Source organism: Haliotis cracherodii, unplaced genomic scaffold (assembly GCF_022045235.1).
Source record: "Haliotis cracherodii isolate W230 unplaced genomic scaffold, xgHalCrac1.p SCAF_19, whole genome shotgun sequence".
Taxonomy (NCBI): domain Eukaryota; kingdom Metazoa; phylum Mollusca; class Gastropoda; order Lepetellida; family Haliotidae; genus Haliotis; species Haliotis cracherodii.
The window spans coordinates 5,574,219-5,598,872 of record NW_027266274.1 but is presented as its reverse complement, the minus strand read 5'-3'; the positions used below and the strand labels follow the sequence as shown (position 1 = coordinate 5,598,872).

The following is a 24,654-nucleotide window of genomic DNA, read 5'->3' as shown; positions in this document are numbered from 1 at the left end:
GATGGATGTACATTTAAAAGACATACAAAATCTTACACAATATCATCCAATCACAGCCTGCAGATGTCTCTTGATCTGCATTGAAGGCAATAGTAGAACCTTGATGATACATAAGGAGGCGATCGGATAACCGAGTGGTTTCGGCTTTCGCACGTCACACCGAAGACCCATATGGGCACATTGCGTGAAGCCCAGTTCTGGTGTTCCCGACGTGATATTGCCTCAATACTGCTAAAAGCGGCGTAAAACCATTCTCTTAGCTTAGATTCTGCATTGACTACAAATAAACGTGCAGGACAGATACATATGAAAGCGGGTTTGTTTCAACCCGGCTTTGAACAGGACACCAGTTTTATCACGTCGTGTGGGAGGAAATCCGAAATGCAGGTATAATTGTCCTACAATCATTATAATTGATCCATAATTACAGTTGTTATATTCCTATAATAAGTTTTATTTTATCAATATTTAATTTACAGTTAGAGAAACTAAATATATTTCTTCAGATAACCTTTCTCTGTTTACGTAGCTTTGCATCACAAACCAGTATCTCTGGATTAAACCGTTCTAAGTGGCGTTAACCCACCTCTCTCGCTCACTGGATTATGTGACACAGTCGTACCCAAGGCTTTAAGATGGCATACAAGGTCGGGCGCACCAGAGCCAGTTAAGCAGTAATATAATTTATTATATTAATTATATGCAGTGGTCAGCTCACTCCGTAAGTAACCGGTTAATACAGTTAATGCACCTAGTCAAATTATAGCGTACACATTAGGTCACTAATTCATTCCACAGAGGGCCAGAGTACCTCTACATTACGAGTTCAATGGTAAATATTTCACTCTGCGACGTCTATAAGAGACTCGGCAGCCACGTATAAGGACTCCCCTCTAAGAGACTCAGCAACCTTCTCTCTGTTTTAAGATGATAGCCGAGTGACCAGCGCTATCAGGTTAATTCCCCACCATCGCATGAGTTACGGCTTGTGCTGACAAACAAAAAATTATAATTACCGCCAATTTGGGATCATGCACTCCTAAGAGTGAAAAATGCCCCCCATCCCTACGGTCTGTAAATAGAGTATAGAATTATTCTTATGTGTATAGAGTAGACACCGCAAAACAATTCATATGTAAATACATAAGAGATCGTACAATATATGTACACGTATATAATTCTATGTGTTGAGTAGATACGAATTCGGAAGTTGTATCTGCATACGGTCTCTGGTGTTGTTATGTAAATATATGATATATCAATGTGTAGACTGGGTACTGTTATAATATTATCCACGGACATTTGGAACCGAACGCGCTGCTTAGGGCTACACATGTTAAATAAGGCGCGGTTAAATCTACAGGTAACCAAGATCGACATGGAAAACAAACAATTTTGTCTCCATTCTACCATGAATAAATAAAACGCGAACTCTTTGGTGTCAGCAATTATATTGTCATACGGCATGTGTTCTGTCCAGTGTTTTGAGTGGGTTGTCGATCTGAATTACGGGATCACCGACAGCTGCCTTAAAAAAATATGGCGCTGTACATGGTCAAGCTGTTTGTTTTACACGTATTTCACTCGAACGTAAGACAGGCATTGAAAGCATATAAGCACGGCAACCTGGTGAGCTAACACGAGGTTAGCACCCCTAAAGATAAGTAAGCAAGCATTGCTAAGTTTTCGTTCGACACCGCACGCGACCATTATGATGTCATATCACGCATTATGACGCATTACAACCGTAAGTAGAAAAGCGACAAATTCCAAGCTCTCTGACGTCCCCAAAACTTACAATACATTCTCTGTACAGATTTCTATCGTGTTTTCTGCAGGAAATGTATTGCACCACATCCTTTGAATATTGTAGTAACCGCAATTTTGTAACCTAAAATTGTAGATATACTTATTTAAACATGCCGACCGGCAAAGACTGAAATAAAGTCGTCTAATCGGCTGTTTCATATCAGAGAGGGTTTATTGTGATTTGACAACCTCCGATTGACCAATCAGAATCGTGTAATTCCCAAATTCATGGTAGAATTGATAATCATTGCCCTCTTTTGTGAGGTTTCCACACAGCAACCAAGCTTATGCTGCTGTTGGTTGTATTCATTTTAGATTAGCTACATTTTATTCACATCTTAGCTATGATAACGGTTATGTATTTTTTTAAGGACATTATCATTTGTAGAAGCCATCGGGTCTGTTCAACTGCCCTCCTTTGTCGAGCTTAACCCTCCCGGATCTCCAGGGGTTAAAATTACCTGAACAAAAATAGCTTACAATCTCATTAAAATCAGATCTTAGTTTTCGCTAAACAAACATCTGAAGACATCCCATTGGGGTTCACGTCAGAACGACCTTTTATCTGACCGATCAGAGCGTCGCTTACCAGATGATGAAAGTGACAGTCGGAATGTGATTGCTAATCATACAATCTCAAAAACTTTAACACGGCGTATTCCGAACGATAGTTACGGGTTAAAAAACTAAATGCATACAATCTAGACCATCTATTAGCCATTCCAGAATGTTCTTTTGTTCAGGTTTCAAATTTTTAATCGAGAATTTGTGAAAATATGTTTCGAAGCGTAGTCGCCAATTTGAAATTAGTGTCGTAGAGCACGAGAAATCTGCCTTCTGATTGGCTAAAATCGACTTCTCGTCAGTCCTTCCATTTGGTCGGTCAAAATTCGCGCAAGGTCGGTCTGATGTGACCCCTAATGGGATGTCCTCAGATCTTTCTTTAGCGATAACGAGAACTAAGATCTGATTTTATTGAGATTGTAACAGCTTATAACATAAAAATGATATAATTTGATTTAACGCCGCAGATCAGATATCACGTTTGGTGAATATATAACAAATTATGCATTGAGAAAGATGTTCAATCGCTAGGACGAAGATATTTCTAGTTACATGGCTCTGAAGCCCACCTGCAATTCCATTTAGATCAGATGAAGACAAAGCTAAAAAGAACATAGAATAGTGTCTACACAGCAGACATCTTCATTGTACTTACATCACATTGATACATGCATAAATGATTTACAAAAGTTAAAGTTGAGCAAACTGTCAGAACAGAGAACATAACACCTATACAAGTCATAAAACATATTGTCAACTGCATGTTAAATATCATCATGATACATGCAGAAATGAGGGCGGTCGGGTAGCCTAGTGGTTTAAGCGTTCGTTCCTCATGCTGAAGACCTGGGTTCGATCCCCGACATGGGTACAATGTGTGATGCCTATTTCCGGTGTCCCCCGCCGTGATATTGCTGGAATATTGCTAAAAGCGGCGTAAAACCATATTCACTCACATGCAGAAATGACTGTGTAGTTATTTTCAATATACAATGGTCATATTTTATTGCGGATCGGAATTCTCAGAGCAACTTTTGGAAAGAGTATCTGGAAACATGAAGCTTGGAAACTTCTGAGATATCAGAGGAGATTCGTAAGTACAGTATCACAAGATGAACTGGTATGTGGAGGTCAACGAACATAACGGGATTAAATTTAAAAAAACACTTTTTTTTGGTATCGAATAATGATCACAATGATAGGGGACTGGTTGTCTAATGCGTCTTAATTCTTTATGCAGAGTTGCGCCCCTTGTGCGTGCCAGAATCCTCTTTTAGAACATTTGTTCTTCCAATTGTGATTCGGAAAACGTTTCTTTGTATTAATTTTTATTTCCTATTTGGGTTTTTTCCTCATATTTCATCCGACAGAAAATGGTTTTAAGGGATGGGTATAGTGAGCAGCAGCAGCAGCAGCAGCCGCGACAGCAGCATCGCGTTGTGATGTTCATTTTTTTCTCTGATGTCGTTAAAAAGCATAGACGCCTATCCTTTACATGTGGTATTTTATATTCCAGCATCTATACCCAAACATTCTGTCCAGTGAATCCAGTAACCATGGAAACAAAAACCACAATCACTCCATCAGTGAGGCCATATTATTGTTTACTGTCTTGAATATTCCTCTTAATGGAACGTTTGGGACACACCGCAATATGCTCACGGCCGCATTGGGTTCTTCACAAAGCCATCCCACGTTCATCGTAAACTACAATTGATGAAGACAATCAACGCTTGCTGCAGTCAGCGATTAGATTGCTGATACACGTCTCAAATCTGTGAGAATATCAACACGCGGCATAGAACGAATCCTATCAGCATTTCAATTCCAAGAAAGGCACATCAGAATACAAAAGAAGGTTATATATAGATTTGTCGATTTACTGACACAGAGAATGTTTTTCGCTTTAATGACACTAAAACCAGCGAGGCAGAGAACATGTGGTCGAATGTTAACACGTCATGTGTATTGGTTATCGGACATCGAAGAAGTATTAGAGCTTATTTTATTACTAATCCTCCGCATCCGATACTTGCAGTACTCACTTAACAAAACAATCACGCACGCTCTGATGGATTTTCTCAGGTTGTTGTCTTCAAACATGTCTTTGGGTTATATTAAATCTCAGCATACGGTATGAACTCAGGTTTAATGTCACAATAAAAGGTTTATTCGCAGACCAATGTCGTTAAGAAGTGGCTCAGTAATTAATAGATTCAATGCGTGTATATGTATAAATAAAGACGAAGGGTGTGCCGTATTACTGGTATACCGGTAAATTGAGGTTCATTCTTTTCATGATACGTATCGCAATATCTTGTGTTTAATGTTATTCATTTGCCAAATACATGTACCTTCGAAATGTTCAGAGGTTCATTCTTTTCATGATACGTATCGCAATATCTTGTGTTTAATGTTATTCATTTGCGAAAATACATGTACCTTCGAAATGTTTCAGTAATTCAAAAATGCAAGTTCGCATTCTGGAGTTTGTTTGTGGCATCACTGTCCCGGAGCGTCCACCATTACCTATTTATTTTTTGAGTAAACATTTTGCTGTTCAAGCGTCTTTTTGTCCAGTTATGAACTTCAAATCCTGCAGTGATGTTCAAATAGCTTCTAAATTCAAGGGGCGGTCGGGTAGCCTAGTGGTTAAAGCGTTGGCTCGTCACGCCGAAAACCCGGGTTCAATTCCCGACATGGGTACAATGTGTGAAGCCCATTTCTGGTGTCCGCCACCGTGATAATGCTGGAATATTGCTAAAAGCGGCGTAAATTTGAATTGAACAATATATTGCGAAACGTATCATCATACGGCTTTGTGCATTGTAAAATAGTGTGATACACTTTAAACATCCAATACCCATACCCTATATTAAGAACACTGATAGACCTGACCGACCTAATGACAACCCTACACAGGGTCGTGTATGTCTTACCCACACTGTGTAATGTATATAGTTACAAACCTACATTCAGCTTGGCTCGCCACTAAACTTGAAACATGTATAATCATAAAGTGTTTTGAAGTTACACACAACCAAATGTTTTCCCATAGACTTCTATAGTAACCTTATATCTTTTTAAAAATTAACTAGGTATTCAACAGCCATTACATTTACATATATGCACAATCAGGCCTTAAAGCGGAAATAAAAACACAGACTTTGGCTAGGTTAGTCAGCTCCTTTTCCGAGTACAGGAAGCTGAACACACCAACCCCAGTTCCGCACCAAATGTCACCTACTTGAAAATATCTGTGCTCACATAAAGCACAAGTCATCTTGTTTAAAAAATCCGCACCAAATATTGAAAAAAAGGGACAGTTTTAATTACTGGATGGATGTACATTTAAAAGACATACAAAATCTTACACAATATCATCCAATCACAGCCTGCAGATGTCTCTTGATCTGCATTGAAGGCAATAGTAGAACCTTGATGATACATAAGGAGGCGATCGGATAACCGAGTGGTTTCGGCTTTCGCACGTCACACCGAAGACCCATATGGGCACATTGCGTGAAGCCCAGTTCTGGTGTTCCCGACGTGATATTGCCTCAATACTGCTAAAAGCGGCGTAAAACCATTCTCTTAGCTTAGATTCTGCATTGACTACAAATAAACGTGCAGGACAGATACATATGAAAGCGGGTTTGTTTCAACCCGGCTTTGAACAGGACACCAGTTTTATCACGTCGTGTGGGAGGAAATCCGAAATGCAGGTATAATTGTCCTACAATCATTATAATTGATCCATAATTACAGTTGTTATATTCCTATAATAAGTTTTATTTTATCAATATTTAATTTACAGTTAGAGAAACTAAATATATTTCTTCAGATAACCTTTCTCTGTTTACGTAGCTTTGCATCACAAACCAGTATCTCTGGATTAAACCGTTCTAAGTGGCGTTAACCCACCTCTCTCGCTCACTGGATTATGTGACACAGTCGTACCCAAGGCTTTAAGATGGCATACAAGGTCGGGCGCACCAGAGCCAGTTAAGCAGTAATATAATTTATTATATTAATTATATGCAGTGGTCAGCTCACTCCGTAAGTAACCGGTTAATACAGTTAATGCACCTAGTCAAATTATAGCGTACACATTAGGTCACTAATTCATTCCACAGAGGGCCAGAGTACCTCTACATTACGAGTTCAATGGTAAATATTTCACTCTGCGACGTCTATAAGAGACTCGGCAGCCACGTATAAGGACTCCCCTCTAAGAGACTCAGCAACCTTCTCTCTGTTTTAAGATGATAGCCGAGTGACCAGCGCTATCAGGTTAATTCCCCACCATCGCATGAGTTACGGCTTGTGCTGACAAACAAAAAATTATAATTACCGCCAATTTGGGATCATGCACTCCTAAGAGTGAAAAATGCCCCCCATCCCTACGGTCTGTAAATAGAGTATAGAATTATTCTTATGTGTATAGAGTAGACACCGCAAAACAATTCATATGTAAATACATAAGAGATCGTACAATATATGTACACGTATATAATTCTATGTGTTGAGTAGATACGAATTCGGAAGTTGTATCTGCATACGGTCTCTGGTGTTGTTATGTAAATATATGATATATCAATGTGTAGACTGGGTACTGTTATAATATTATCCACGGACATTTGGAACCGAACGCGCTGCTTAGGGCTACACATGTTAAATAAGGCGCGGTTAAATCTACAGGTAACCAAGATCGACATGGAAAACAAACAATTTTGTCTCCATTCTACCATGAATAAATAAAACGCGAACTCTTTGGTGTCAGCAATTATATTGTCATACGGCATGTGTTCTGTCCAGTGTTTTGAGTGGGTTGTCGATCTGAATTACGGGATCACCGACAGCTGCCTTAAAAAAATATGGCGCTGTACATGGTCAAGCTGTTTGTTTTACACGTATTTCACTCGAACGTAAGACAGGCATTGAAAGCATATAAGCACGGCAACCTGGTGAGCTAACACGAGGTTAGCACCCCTAAAGATAAGTAAGCAAGCATTGCTAAGTTTTCGTTCGACACCGCACGCGACCATTATGATGTCATATCACGCATTATGACGCATTACAACCGTAAGTAGAAAAGCGACAAATTCCAAGCTCTCTGACGTCCCCAAAACTTACAATACATTCTCTGTACAGATTTCTATCGTGTTTTCTGCAGGAAATGTATTGCACCACATCCTTTGAATATTGTAGTAACCGCAATTTTGTAACCTAAAATTGTAGATATACTTATTTAAACATGCCGACCGGCAAAGACTGAAATAAAGTCGTCTAATCGGCTGTTTCATATCAGAGAGGGTTTATTGTGATTTGACAACCTCCGATTGACCAATCAGAATCGTGTAATTCCCAAATTCATGGTAGAATTGATAATCATTGCCCTCTTTTGTGAGGTTTCCACACAGCAACCAAGCTTATGCTGCTGTTGGTTGTATTCATTTTAGATTAGCTACATTTTATTCACATCTTAGCTATGATAACGGTTATGTATTTTTTTAAGGACATTATCATTTGTAGAAGCCATCGGGTCTGTTCAACTGCCCTCCTTTGTCGAGCAGTTAATCGCAGACCTCTGTCTTCTGCAAATGATAATGCAGGGCCCACTTACACAAAGCGATCATAGCGTTAAGATGATCGTAACTCCCATACTTTAACACAGGCTTACAACAGTCGTTGCGCTAAGATCGCTTTGTGCAAGTGGGCTCTGGCAGGCGGGCGCCGTTGTACAAATGTAAGGGATCTTAGCGCCAAGGTGATAAATCCCATGCTTTTAACATATAGGTTTACGATCACAGCAGGTTGTTTTCTACGAAAAGTAACGTTACCCTTATCATAAACCACCCTACCGTGGTCGGCGGTGACATCCAGCTGAATATTTATGCTGATTGATCATGTTATCGATACAGGTAACTATAGTGGTATGCCTGATGGGTGGCGGAAGGAGAATGGCGTTCGGTTACGCGTTCTGCAATACCTGAAATGAATCTGTTATGTCTCCATAAACCCCCCAAGGTGGTACTAGAGCGCAAGATAATCCAATTGGTCAATACGGCAGATATTGCCGTGTCATTGCATACGTGGAGTATATTTTTCAGTCTATTTCAACTTGGAAACGGGGGCATGGATCGCCCAGTCACCTAAGGCGCCGCGATTCGCTGTGCAGAGTTGCGTCCCTTGGGCGCGTTAGGAACCTATGATTGTGTGCACCATACCCGTGCTTGTTGGTTTCACCGAAGTGGCAAACGTCTAAGACCTGCAACACTTCGGGCTTTCCTCTCACAAGAAGCTGACACGCCGTGGCATATCTGGAATACTGTTAAAAGCGGCGTTAAATCCAACTCACTCACTCGACTTGATAACGTCCTACGTCTTCAGTTTATCAAGTCAAATGATGGAGAAATGATATCGATAACTCTTCAAAAGGGAACTAACATTATTTTAAAGACTGCCCATCATTTCAAAATCACTTTTATTAATATCATCAGGTGAGCAATTGACTTGCCCCTGCATGTGTTCGTGACGGATGCTACCGATGGGGCAGGCCCTTGCATGACTTTGTGACGGATGCAACCGGTGGGGCAGGATACGCTTACCTTGTGGCGAACACATGGTAGCATCTTTGTTTGATAGCGATTCATAAGCAAATGCTTATGATATAGTCGGAATCGTACAATAGGTATATTTGTTTATTATCATTATTATTATTAGTTGTTGTTTTTAATGTTGTTAATGGATTGTATTGCTCATGTACCACAACTGATTGCGCCCCCTCCCCCTTCCCCTAGACTGAGATGGGGTTTAACGTCGCTTCCAAGATTATTGCACTTATATATCGACGTGCATGCACGTCTGTGTGGCTGCTTGTACTAGTCCGGACTGATGCCGATTTATAGTGCTAGCCTACTGAGATATCATGGCGCAGTTTAACATGATTACCCCACTCAGACACAGTATACTGACCCCGAGCCGACCAGTCCTTGTTTTAGCCCCTTATTGCCGAGCGCCAGGCAGGGTAACAACAAACACCATCTTTTAACGTCTTTTGGAATGACGATGCCGTGGATCGAACCGCGGACCTTCCGTTCTCCGAGCGGACACTCTGAATAAAAGTTGTTGTTGTTGTTGTTGTTGTTGTTGTTTTTATCGTTGTTGTTTGATAAATACTCTGGACTTATTTGCCACCACAGCTTGGTTTCCCGATTTATCATCTCACCGTCTCCATTCCTTTCATTTCTAACGTAGCACATAATTTCTCTCGCTCACGAGCGTAAGTTGACTGGCCAGCTATTTTTGTAACCGTGTCATTCGGTTCAGTCTAAAATCGCAACTATGGTGGCGAATGGTCCCTGGATAGTTATCGAAATAGGATGGATATATAGAGCCCTGGTTTTCGAGTAAAAACGTGGAGGCTACTTGACCGTCAATATTGCGAACATTGAGCCATGGCGACCTTCAATTCAAAGCTACTTCACGGTCTCGGTAAAATCCTTATCGGACCTACGGATAACTCGAAATGTTCTATGATTTTATTGACTTCGAGATAACGTGTTTTTTTCCATCTTACTTGCAGTACCACGTGAACTGTAGGCCGCGCCCCCTGCGAGTCGGGCAGTTGTTCATCTCAAAGGATGAATTAACAGGGACCGAGAGGCCACGATAATGACTACGACTGAATGCGAATATTCTATCAGAATATATAGCGACGCATAACAAAGCCCGTTTCACACATCATATAATATTGATGTACTGCTGATGTTGTGTTGAATTCTAGTATGAAACTTAGAGAAAAAATATCGAGAAATCTTTCTGATAAACAATATACGAGTCAAACAACGGAGATGTGTCTGTTTCCGCTAGACAGGAATTGCAAAGATAAGAAGACAAAAATTATTGTCAATGATTAAAATCGAAATTAATACACCAAGAAGACAGGGAAATACCAGAGTCATCACTTCCACGAGGATAAACATCACTTGTCTGATTTTATTTTTTATACAACGATTGTGTTATTTTCGTCCTCTTTATTCTCTTCATCCTGGCAGAGACCGCCTCCGTGGTCTTGTGGTAGAGCGTCCGCCCGGAGAGCGGAAAGTCCGCGGCTCGATCCCCGGCCGCGTCATACCCTACCTCATCCCGGCAGATGGTCCTTCTGAAGCTCCTACTCACTCACTCATTCTCCATCGGGGATTAATTTCTAAATAACACTTTTAGCAACGTTGAGAAAGCTGATCCTGTGTGAAGTGACTGGAATGCCCACCCCATACCTAATATAACGCCACTTCGAGGTATGTCGGTAACATAATTAATATTGTTCAAGATATATTCTTAACTCTACATTGTAACAAATATTGAATTCAATGAAGTTGCATTAACTGGATGACAAAACCCTGAAACGTACGTAAACTGAATGACTGAATGATCTTTTAAGCCACAGGTAGCAATATTCCAGCAATATCACTGCCGTTGTAAATACCCGAGTCTGGGCCAGACACATATGTTGGTGACTAAATAACTACATGGTACCTGGGTTTGTGTACTCACACAATGGCATACAAGATGTCTCCAATCCCAACTCAAACAAATTACCTCATCCTTTTTACAGTTGAAATCTGACAAAAAACACAGCAGTTCGCATGCAAAGAGCGTTTCGGGAGGAAGCAATAAAATTACCAAGGTAACACGTCATGTACCACGCGGTCCGTTGAGCGCTTGGAACATCAGATGAAGAACAACTTTAACGCCGCCGACGGAGAGTAGCTGGATGGTTGACCACCAGGCCGGTAAGCTTAACTTCGAAAGGATGAAGACGACTGGCCTGAAAAGTTAAACAGAAAGCTTTCTGTTTGCTGCTCAGGACCAGTCGCTTCCAACTCGAAACCGTCAATGTGTAATTTTGCATCAAAATGTAAATATGAAATGCATATTATGTAATGAATTTAATGATACTGTCCAAAACATTGTCAGTGGCTTCCCAGCCTTGGCACAAACACAGAATCTTATGCGACATGATGGAGTGGCTCGATCCTTTTATTACCGTCTTCGCAATGCTTGTGGTTTTGACACAGATCTCCATCCATGGTACAACCCAGAATATGTTGAGGGCGTCATGGAAAATGATAAATACAAATTACGTTTTGTAGAATAGGCCCGCACACAGCCTCAGACGTATTCAGGGCAACAAACCTGATCTTGTCTTTTATAGAAATCCAATGAAATCATATATATCATTGCATTTTCTGTCACTTTTGACACTAATGTGATTGACAAGATTGATGAAACAAATGGCACATAAGCAGATCTCGCTTTCAGATCTGCATCCTAAGTACCAAGTTGTCCGACTCCCCATTGTTCTCGGTGCCTTAGGTTTGGTGCCTCCCAACAAGTTGACTGGCATTGGGAGAGTACCCGGATTTGCTACCAGGAATACAGCCCTTCTGACAATTTGTGTAATGTAGAAGTCTGCAGTGTTGGGGAGTCTTCACATTCTCCGAAAAGTTCTGGGTGGGTTTGACTCGGGAGCACTTCCTGTGAGAAGTCCCATTCACTGTCAGGGCTGCGTGTAGAGGGGGCAAGGGCCCTGAGCCGATGATGAGCCTAATCAGCCTGACTGTGCCAGGATCACCCAAACCCTCTTTGCTGCATTTTTTAATTTAATCGTTACACAATAACAATAATAATGATAATAATAACAATTATAATGTGCATTTTATTATGGCCAAATCTAGGCCCTGAAGCGTTCTCAAAGCGCTAGATTATTACCCCTAGGGCGTATACCCCCAGTTACACCCTACCAGGTACCCATTTACCGCTATGCGAAAAGAGGCACATTTCGATTCAAGTCACTTACATTAGGAGTCACCACATGCGCTTCTTCTGTGTGGTTCAGGACCGAGGACCAAAAAACCCACCCATCTACTCTCCGCGTCCGGCGTTTGCTAAATTTCTCCTGATCTGTGCACAGGAAGGCGTGCCACCACAACTAGACTTGTTAGATTATGGCAATGAAAAACAGTCACTCACTTACCTTTTGTTAATTATCTTAGCCAATGATTTAGTGCGTCTCGCGCTTATGGCGTCGTACACGGACTGACATAACGCAAGCACTGTTGTCTACGCAAATTATGTGCAATCTGAGTATGCAGCATCAGCACGTAATTACGACACAGCGCAGAGATCAAAGTAGGCATGCGCCAGAATGACGAGCTAAATATCCCAAAGCACACACCACAGACACTGCCGTACTGAAAGTAAATCTCTATTGACAATTTACTTTTAGATGGAAAAAAGCGATTACTACGATTTCCAAAAAGAAATTTTACCAGACCGTCCATATATATTTTTTGGGAACTAGGATTTTTGTTAGTGAGTGAGTATGGTTTTACACTGCTTTTTGCAATATTCCAGCAGTATCACGGCGGGGGACACCAGAAAATGGGCTTCACACATTGTACCCATGTTGGGAATCGAACCCGGGTCTTCGGCGTAACGAGCGAACGCTTTAACCACTAGGCTACCCGACCGCCCCTGTTTATCCGAAAGTAGGAACACATTAATTCAAGATATTTGTACAGTACTTTCAGGAATAGTAAGTGGAAGTACTTATTTCGTTGGATATCTTTTACTGTATTGTTTACACTAAGAGTTTGATTGCGATATAGATTATTATTCTTTGACATGACAGGGAGACGTGTGCGTCAACGTCATAGGCCGCCGACCACGTTGGCTGAACTTGGCCAGCTGCAGGTGCTGCAGGTTGAGTGGGACAGATTCCAGGTGCTGCAGGTTGAGTGGGCCAGATTCCAGGTGCCGCAGGTTGAGCGGGACAGATTCCAGGTGCTGCAGGTTGAGTGGGACAGATTCCAGGTGCTGCAGGTTGAGTGGGACAGATTCCAGGTCCTGCAGGTTGAGCGGGACAAATTGCCATTGGGAGACTGATACGGAGTATGCCTCGTCGAGAATGAATGTTTGACAAATCATGGCGGTACTACTTATCCAAAAATGTCAAATTTCAAATCTGACCCTATCTTCCTTCATGATTGCTGGCAGTCATAACATCTACTGTCATACTTTACTACCGGTTGTAAACGTGTTTTGGAAAATTTAAGTTATTTCCGAGTACCCCCCCCCCCCCCCCACCACCACGTTTAGATAGTTAATATAGAGATTGCTACAGAAGTGGCTGTCATATACCATTTAGCTTACACAGATTTGTTTCAAAAAGTGTCTAATGTCATCATTGTAGCCTCGAATGGATGCATATATCGTCTATTCTTCTGATCGCCGTGGCGCACTGATACATAATACAACGGTCATGAATGACGTCATATGGCTTACTGCCTACTATTCATGCCGCCATATTTTGTGGATACAAGCAAGATAAGATAACGTGCCATTTAATGACACTCTAAAACCATCAAACTTCGTGAAATTCGACTGGAACACGCGTCACTTATCAATGAATTAGAATCAGGAAAGTAGTCCGCCATATACCCGACCTCAGGTCATCACCATGGAGCAACCAATCACGAATCTGGAATGTGATTGATACCAGTTATCGCAAATGCGGGGGCACGGGTGGCCCAGTCGTCTGAGGCGCCGCGTTGCGACCCTTGGGCACGCCAGAAACCTATGATTGTGGGTTCGAATCCCGGTTCGCCCCGATTATGTTTCTAGGTTTGTCAGCACCATATCCGTCCTCGTGGGTTTCAACAAAGTGGTAAACGTCTGGGGCCTGCATCACTTCGGGCTTTCCTCCCACATTTGAGCTGACACGCCGTGATATAACTGGAATATTGTTAAAAGCGGCATTAAACCAAACTCACTCACTCACTATCGCAAATTCGTTTCGCACCCACAGGTGAAACAGTGAAACCCCGATGACCAGACCCGTTGGTTCGAAAACTGAGGACAAGTTCATTTAGGAACAACTTGCACACATTACAATTGTAGTTCGTCCATAGTTCTTTAATAATGCGGACGATCAGGACGATTTTACTGGAGACAATACCTCCGGATTTATGGGGCGTCACTGTAAATATAAATAACTTAATATCCTTACCAAAAGGTCAGTTGTTTGGTTTAGAACGTCGGATCACGGAATGTCAATGTTTTTATTAACTACATAAAATAATTTCAGGCACGGCTTATGAATTTTCCAATATGATTGTATCGGCTCGGTTCTTTAGTTCCAGGGGAATAATAGCTCGAAATTACATAATTGTGCCTGCAAACCTTGTGGTAAACTGTGTCCACAATCAGTATTCGGCATGTGGTTATAATATGCCTTCTCAGAAAAATAGGGGCAACATGACATAAGTTATCATTTTTACCGCCATCGATTTATATATCCACGCCCGTAGCACTTCATCAAATGTAATCAATTATCTTCCAGTGCTCGGGCTTTATATCAAAGCGAAAAGCAATCTATTTTGCAAGAGTAGACAAAAAAATAAGCAATTATTCTGAAGCGTAACTACATAAGGTCTGGGAATCTAACAAATTGATGCTACTAAGTAAAAAATACTGGCCTTCGTGACACATGGAATTTATTTTTCAACCTGAATCAAATATGGCCGCCAAGAGACCCAAGGGAGTTGCCATGGTGAAATCAGATATGATAGATATCGAGATGAATTACGGTGGGGAGATTGTTACTGTGAAAATATAAAGGACGTGGCACCCTTTACCCATTTCAGTAAACTACGGTTATAACGAACTCAAAGGGACCACTAATTTTTGTTCGTTATACTCGTAGTTCGTTATAAGCATATATACATCATAAATACAACAAATGCCCGGGACTAAAAATAAGTTCGTTATATCGGTCAGTTCGTTATAAGCGTGTTCGTGATAACCGTAGTTTACTGTATGTGGATAGCTTGACATGTGAGATCATATATTCCGAGGAACAGAGGGAAAGAAAGAGGGAGGAAGGATGAGAGGGAGGGAATCAGGAATTTTGGAGTGAGGGAGAGAATAAGTATGTGGTGAAGGAAGGGAGCGAGGTATGGATTCATACCACTTTAAAAGCTTTTTTTATTGTTTATATTCTTAAATACGGACATTGTGTAATGCTGCACATTTTGGTATCAACAGAACTAACCGTACAAATGTGCTCAATGCAGTGATACTCAATCACTCACTCACAATGAGCTCCACATTGCAAACACAGTTTGTTTTACATTCTTCAATCACTCACTTTATAATTGGGGGTGAGTGAGTGAGTATCGTTTTACGCCGATTTTAGCAATATTCCAACAATATCACGGCGAGCACTTTATAATCAAGAGTCTGCGGTACATGCTTTATAAGCAATCTTACAGTATACATTATTCCGGCATGTTTTTCACGATTTAATTTTTTTAAGTTGAAGTATGACGAATGGGTATTCTGGAACAAAGCCGATACCGAGCACCTTCAGTCCGTGTCCACGTGTATGTTCATACTATCAACCACTGGTTTGTCTTGGCTCGATATTTAAAAAAGTCGTGACATATGTCGAAAACAAAATTAACATTCAACCTCTCTCCACATTTTGTTGTTTGTTTGTTGTTTAACGCCACACTCAGCAATAGTCCAGCTATATGACAGCGGTCTATAACTAATCGATACTGGACCAGACAATCCAGTGGTCCAGTGATTGATGAGCATCCATCCACGCAATTGGGTCAGCGAGTCAGCGAACCTGACCATCCGATCCGGTTAGTCGGCTCTTACGACAAGCATAGTCCCCTCTTACGGCAAGCATGGGTTGCTGAAGACCTCTTCTAACCCGGATCTTCAGGGGTCTGAGAATAAATGAGTTGCGTTAACGTCCGAAAAAGGAAAGACAAGCTTCTCTGGACGTCGGCGCGTCACCTTACATCCTGCTGCGTCAATCATCTTCACGGGTCCCACTTTTTGATACACATGTTTGCATACACTTTGTTACAGTCAGCACCTTCAATATTTCTTATCGCTCATCTTAGCATTATTGGAAAAAGTATTAAATATTCATGCGAAGGTTCATCGCAATGATAATTAGTTCTAAATCTATACGGACATCAATCGGATATTTTGTTTCTTACGTTTTATGGTCCGTTGTGGCTTCGGGCTACGTTGTAGTTTGATAAGAATGACGTTTTTTTAATTTTTATGTTCAAAGTAAAGCTCCAGTTGCAGTTGCAACAGCGTTGCTACGAACCTCTCCTATTCTCCAACTGTCCAACATAGCAATAGGTATAGAAGCAGGATTGTAGTTTTATCAGCTTCCAGTGAATGTCGAATCATACATGAACAGTACGTCATTACGAAAAAAACACGTACCGCTTCTGTGAGCCTTCAGAAACAACCACACCGCGTAGCAACCGATCCCTTTTTCGGGATGTCGTGATATAAACACTGAGACTGGTTTCAGAAAGGATGAAATAATTAGACAGTCAGACAAGAAAATATACATTACGACAAGGCTATCTATCGCCGGTTGTCCTGGTCCACACTCGATATTCGTCACGGTGACGAATTTTGAATATTAGTGACGATGGCGTCAAACAACATTTTCCCAAATCCTCTTCTCATTTTAGGTGCATATGTGAGTCTGTGTGGACGGCTATTGTATGTTTCAAACCAATGCAACTTCCTTCATTTCGAAGACAATGCAAATGTTCCGACTGACCTTCAACGTCAATAGTTCCCAGTACAAGTTATCGTCGACATTTAGAGATGCACATAACGCATCGCTGACAATCTGCCTCCATTCTTTTTCTCGACAGGAGCTTCCTGCATGTCCTAACAGCTACTCCCATTGCACGTGACTACTTGCACGTCATTCTTGTATCGTACAAGTATTTAGAAGTGCCGCTCGGTCGAGATTTGAAAAGAATCGTTTTTCTAATTAGAAGTCCTGTTGCAGTGGATCTGTTTATGGAATGAGAGGCTGTTTATAGGATGCATTAATGAAGATCCGGGGTAGAATAGTTCTTCAGCAATCCATTCTTGCCATAAAAGGCGACTATGCTTGCAGTAAGAGCCGACAAACAGAATCGGGTGGTCAGGCTCGTTGACTTGGATGTTGCTTGTCATCATATCCCTATTGCGTCGATCGATGCTCATGATGTCAATCACTGGGTTGTTTAGTCCAGACTCGATTATTTACAGACCGCCGTGGTATAGCCGGAATATTGCTGTGTGTGGAATTAAACAGCAAAATCTTATTCATTCCGCCTCAGGCTTGTGCCGGTTAACACGTGTGTGCCAATCTACATCAATATTTCAATTTTACACAACACTAATTGTATTGATAAGGCTACAATGTCTCACAAATGCTGAGTTTTGATCTTGATTTTCTACTTTTTGGACATAAGCATGTCTTCGATCCAAGCCGATAATCTGTAGAAATATACATCTTGAGTCAAAGACTTCGAAATGACGACCTTTTTCAGCCATAAATCATATTGGACCCGTGACGATCCAGGTTAGAATAGGTCTTCAGCAACCCATGCTTGCCGTAAAAGGCGACTAACGGGATCGGGTGGCCAGGCTCTCTGACTTGTTTAATGCATGTCATCGATCCCAATTGCGTGGATCGATGCTATATATAGCTGGACTATTGCTGAGCGCGGCGTTAAACAACAAACCAACCAACCAACCATATACATATTGGTTATACTTACATGTTTGACCATGTCATACTTACAGAACTGGACGTTGTGTAAGAACGAAATGATAGTTGTCAGTCATTTAATGTCTGATATGTGTCAATAATATTCAAATGAACCAGGCGTCAGGGTAGCATAGTGGTTAAAGCGTTCGCTCGTCACGCTGGAGACCCGGGTTCGACTGACCCTGGTACAATGTGTGAAACCCATTTCTGGTGTCCCCTGCCGTGATATGGCTTGAATATTGCTAAAAGCGGTGTAAAACAATACTCACTCACTCACTGAAATGAACCAAAACGATAAGTCACGTGAATGCATTTACATACACAGGTCAATTTGCATCAAATGTGACTTTACGCACCCGTCTGTAAATGGTACATAAGTTGCCGTTGTTTAATACATTTCTGATATTTATTACAAATGTTGACATGTACTTACGACCACCTCCGTGGTCTTGTCGTAGAGCGTTCGCCCGGAGAGCGGAAGGTCCGCGGTTTGATCCACGGCCGCGTCATACCAAAAGACGTTAAAAGATGGTACTTGTTGTTACCCTGCCTGGCGTTCGGCAATAAGGGGCTAAAACAAGGACTGGTCGGCTCGGAGTCAGTATACTGTGTCTGAGTGGGGTAATTATGTTAAACTGTGGCATGGTATCTTAGTGATCATGAGCTAGCACTATAAATCGACATCAGTCAGAACTAGTACAAGCAACCACACACACACGTGCATTCACATCGTCATACAAGTACAATATCTTGGACGCGACATTAAACCCCAATTCACCTGTATCGCATGCTAAGATTACCTCAATCCCATTAAAATCAGATTGAAGTTGTCGCTTTCGCCGAGGACATCCCATTACAGGTCACGTCAAAACGACATTTCGCGAACTGTGACCGACCAATGAAATGACAAAAAGGAAGCAGCTTTCTTGAGCTTTGCGGTACCAGTTTCAAACTGGCGACATCGATTCTAGACTAGGCTTTTTTTAATCAGTCATACAGCCCGTAACAGTTGTTTTGTGTTACGCTTTAGAGGTTGCATGAGTACATAACATATTCCACAAACAATGTAACTTAACGTTCGGAATATTTCATTTTACATTTTACATTACGTGTTTGTATCGTTATCTATTTTGTAGTTGTCCGATTTTCGATCACGAACGTTGATACTTCTTAATTTCGTTTATCTGACATACTCGTTAATCTGACATAATCATATGCAACCAATCATGTCGGATTAACGGGACTTGACTGTATATATGTACATTGTAGGGATTCCGGGTTAGGATTGATCCCAACCAAATGGATCGGGTGATCCGGACCAGACAATCCAGTGACTGACACGAGCATCGAGACCCTTGAAGATCCGGGTAGAGAATACATCTTCAGCAACTCATGCTTGCAGTAAGAGGCCACTATCCTATATGATAGCATGTCCCCGTACCGCCGACGAAATGGATAGTTGCTTACAATATCGATCACTGGATTTTATGATCCAGGCTCGATCATTTACAGGTTGTCATCACTTAGCTCGAATATTGCTGTGTGCGTGTTAAACAACAAATAAACAAACAATATTTAAATATACTAGTGAATGTATTGCATGCCAATAGCATTTCGATTATTTTAAGCTGTTCGGTTCGTGTGAGCCTTTTCAGATCAGTGTTATAGACTATTCAAAAGAAGTTAAAGAACACACGATTATTTTCATAATGTCCATAGTTAATATGCCAAAGTCATATACAAAAATTGGATGTTCCTTTACTTCTTTTGAGTAGTATATAAATATGTCCCGTTAGCTGTATAAACATGCCTTTGTTCACAAACCACCACAATCATTAAAACGTAATCAGTTCAATACGGTCGGTGTCAGGTTATTGTGAGTGAGTGTGAGTGAGTTGGGTTTAACGCCGCTTTTATCAGTATTCCTGTTATATCACGGCGTGTCAGCTTAATGTGGGATGAAAGCCCGAAGTGATGCATGTCTCAGACGTTTACCACTTCGGTGAAACCCACGAGGACGGGTATGGTGCTGACAAATCTAGAAACATAATCGGGGCGAACCGGGATTCGAACCCACAATCATAGGTTCCTGGCGTGCCCAAGGGACGCAGCTCTGCACAGCGAATCGCGGCGCCTTAGACGACTGGGCCATCCGTGCCCCTGTTTTCAAGTTGAAATAGACTGGAAAGTATAATCCACGGATATGGTGCTGCTTAACATGATACCCCACTGAGTATACTGACTCCGAGCCGACCAGTCCTTGATTTACCCCTTAATGCCGAGCACCAGACAGGGTAACAACAGGTACTATCTTTTAACGCTTTTTGGTATGACGCGGCCGGACCTTCTGGTCGCATCTCAGAAACACGACTGTAAATGAATCCTCTATTTGTCTGTTTCTCGGCAATGTAAAGCTAACGGATAAAAACAGAATCCGTTGGGGTCATTAAGCATTAGATATTCAAAAACGTAAGGTCAGGCAGGTACTACTTTCAGTGTTTACAAACGAACACGGCGTCGAGCGTTTTTAACGGCGCTCAGAATTGACCAACTGCAATCTGGATAAATTACAGATCATTGTTATCATTATATCAAATATTGGTCCGAGATACTGCAAATAACAGTCTAGATATAACCTTGGCTTAACTTAGGCCTTTTTTCAATCGCCGGCACCACCTCTGCGTCTTTAGGTCTTTTCCTTAATAATAACTGAAGGACTTGGCCGAACTATGTCGGAACTTTTAATTTTTTTCTTTTCTCGCTGTGTTGGACACCTAACAACAGTTGTTACATTATTACAATGAAATGACTGAGCGAACCAGGCAGACCCAAAACAATTCTGACGTCTCATTGAATGGAGTAGCGTCCCTTTGATGAAGGGCGGTTACTCTAGCGGGCAGACCGATGTACTGCCGTCGATAGGCGATCACTCACAAAGTTATTTTTGTGCTTTTATTTTTTTTGCCTATATGGTAGTCACGACACTGCCTTAACACGTTTCTCTTTCTGCTTCTGCAATTGCCTGTTATCAGGGCTGACTAATCACTGATCTTGTGAAGTGAATTATTAATGCGCACATTTCAGAAAAAACGTGCAATTGTAAGATACCGTTTATGAGATACGAGTTTACTTTTCTCGACTACAGAATTAAAGAATGACATAAGATTATAAAGGAAAAAGAGGGTAGTCTCTATATTTTCGCTGGAACAGAAGAGATAACGAGATTTATACCATTCGGGAAATTGTGATCACTACGAAAGTTTCACAGTTCTTAGATTCCTAGAAATAACAGCGACAAAACCCTTTCCATAATCACAAGAAACCTCTGTAAAACGCAGAGTTCATTGACGTTGCTATTATACAAATCACTTGATCATATCAGTGATTGTAATATTCTCAGGTGGCCGTCATTTATGCTGGCATATTGCCAGTGCAGCGTTAACAAATAGCAGAGGCCGGTATTACTATTTCTGACGAATGCTCTGGCCTACCTATCTTTAAACTATTCAATCAGTTCAAACAGGTCTCAGCTGTATCAATCGATCCTTTTGTTTATGTTATCGATTCCTTCCACTGATAAAACACAAGTCAAACATAGGACAAATAGGCGCGAGAGACTTAAACTTCCCAAGGCGACGGACATGGATCTGAATTATTAAACTTAAGATGTAGCCGAAACCAGACAGAAAAAATATTATGTATTATTATTCCGTTTATATTCAGTCCTTTCAAAGTATTATTGAATGATATATCTGCGGATTCAAACGTGTTAGCAGAAGGCGTATATTGTATTACTATTCCAGTTGTACTCGGTCCTTTCACAAGTAACATGGAATGATAAATCAGGGGTTTCAAATGTACATATTGTATTATTATTATTCCAATATCTGTTTATCTTTAACAACTAATTACCATAGCATAGTCATTTTTACGTGATATTTATACATCGCATATATCGCTATATAATCACTTACTCGAACTCCTTTAACTCGAACTCCTCGTGAGAAGATAACACGTGAGATCCCGACAAAAGAATTATTATCTGAGGACTGATAATTTCATCTTATTGTCTAACATTAAATCACATCAAATTATTACCAATGCAATAAAATCATATGAATTTCAGATCTTCGTCTAGGTTACTCGGGGCGTTGGGGTAGCCTAGTGGTTAAAGCGTTTCTCGTCACGCCCAGGACTCGGGTTCGATTCCCGACATGGGTACAATGTGTGAAGTCAATTCCTGGTGTCCCCCGCCGTGATATTGCTGGAATATTGCTAAAAGCGGCGTAAAACAATACTCACTCAATCAGGATACGCAACAACAACACTGGCAGGACGATACAAACCTATAATTAACAAGTTCTAGCCAAACGTGCAGACATACATGCTTGGTACTTCATGTTGAATCTTCTATCAATAACGATGAGTGATTTTCTCCATACGTTTAACGGCTTTTTAAGTATTGACATACTGTAATGAGTTGTCTTAGGAAACATGCTTATCTGGGATAAACATCGCAGATTCCAACATTTAGATAAACCCATCCCCCATGTTGACAAGCCGCCTGACATGTTTACTTGTTTACTTATAAAACAGACATTTACGACTGAACTGTTTTGCCATGTCTGAAGATGAACTATAAGATCATCTCTCATGTCAAACTGTGTGAGATTAATTCACTTTTCAAATCCGATTATCAATTACCTGACAGGTTTGTTTCAGAACTTTTAGGTTAACTGGGCATTTTTACTAATGAGATACATCTACTGGACTGCGATTCGATAACAACTTAAACATTGGTTTCCAAATAACAGATGTGGTGCTTCAGAAATAAAACAACAGCATAACGATGTATATGTTATTGGGCTTTGAATAATTGACTAAACAGTCCGTCTATACACGAACTATTGTTGATATAATCACGGGAATAGGAAATCCAAAATATGGATGTTTCATGCTCGTAAGATTTGACAAACACAGGGTAGGAAATAACCTATGTTCTAAGCAAGGGGAAGCGGCTGACATTGGTCTCAGGCGCCGCAATTCGCTGATAAAAGCGGCGTTAAACACAACTCACTCACTCACTCAGTAACCAACTAGTTTTCTCGTGAAGAAAATCCTTTTAAGTAGACCTACTTATGTACTTGATCAAAACGTGCGTATGAATGTTAAAACTTCAAAAACTTCAATACTGTTAAAAGCGGCGTTAAACCCAACTCACTCATTCAAATGTCCGTTTAGGCCTGAAACGTAACCACACAAGGCACCATAGTTGTTGATCGTGTAAGTATAGATGGTCAATTAATCACATTTTGAATACAGGAATAACAAAGACAAAACATCGACGTATCAAGAAGATATGGAAACGGACGTACCTGCATTGGATGCACCATCTACGTTGGTGACGATGTCCAAAACAAAGACGTAGATGGCGATCAAAACCGACCCTCCAACTGGGTATCCGGCCATGATCTTACTCATCTTCTCTCCCGCGCAGCATGTAATGCTTCAGTGTATCTACTTTGCCTCAATTTCACCTACGTCACACAGATGGAATGTTTTTTTCTGGAAGGAGGTAAAGTGATGCCCGTGGGAGCCTATTAGCTGTCTTGTTATTGTTTCTTCGATCCTGAGGAAGACGATACGCTACTTACAAACCACCCACTGGAACATATTAAATACGCGCTCCCTGCCTTGGAAAGTTAATTTTTTTTGTGTCGTGTCTTCAAACCGATTGTTTTTAGTTAGTGCCTTGGATAACTTCATTATATCTATTATATTATGTTTTCTCAAAGGCGATTAGGGCGGTCGGGTAGCCTAGTGGTTAAAGCCTTCGCTTGTCACGCCGAAGACCCGGGTTCGATTCCCGACATGGGTACAATGTGTGAAGCCCATTTCTGGTGTCCCCCGCCGTGATATTGCTGGAATATTGATAAAAGCGGCGTAAAACCATACTCACTCACTCACTCACTCACTCAAAGGCGATTAATTACTAAAAAATGGTATCGCAGATTTCTTGTCATTAACTAATTTAGTACAAATCCGTGTATTGGTTTTCTGTTTCTTCATGTACAATATATAAATAGGATTACCCTTTTCTTCGTAATACTCACCCTCGTCCAGGAACTGTTTTCATTCGATGACAACTCAAACACCCATTCATTTGTCGTCTGCTTCCATGTCTTCAAATGTCGTCTGCTGCAGTTGATTTTCAACTCTGTCCTCGTCGTCTTCTATTATTGGTATGAACGTGTCTGAAATAACTTCACGATGATTCCTCACGACTGGTTAGCTTTTCAATACGCCGGATGCACGCGACTGGCTGGTGTCTATATACTTCGCTTCATATCCTTATTGTTACCATGACATTCTATACGTACTGGTACAACAAAAGGCTTATCCGCGTCTTCATTCGATGACTTTGTCTCTTTGAAGTATAAAGAACTTGTTTCTATCTTGAAAGGCCACTGGCTGTTGACGGATTGGCTTCAAAGACAATCGTGGTGTTGTATGTCCATGAAAAAATAATCATGTCAATTTCTGTAAAATCCTGATTTTTCACATTCAAGCTGCGTTTTACCCTCATGACATCACAAGACTTCCATTTATTTGCTACTTAAGCA

At 41.0% G+C, this 24,654-nt stretch overlaps 1 protein-coding gene across 1 annotated transcript in view; it reads right to left on the bottom strand.

The window, feature by feature from the left end:
- Positions 1-24,378, bottom strand: part of LOC139467052 (uncharacterized) — a 48,289-nt gene extending 23,911 nt beyond the window's left edge. Inside the window, exons 1-2 of the mRNA XM_071248765.1 lie at positions 24,145-24,378; positions 23,407-23,660 (exon numbers count right to left, since the gene is read on the bottom strand). Coding sequence (XP_071104866.1) covers positions 23,407-23,512 — 106 coding nt within the window. The 5' untranslated portion in view covers positions 23,513-23,660; positions 24,145-24,378. The remainder of the gene's footprint in view (positions 1-23,406; positions 23,661-24,144) is intronic.
- Positions 24,379-24,654: the final 276 nt, after the last annotated feature.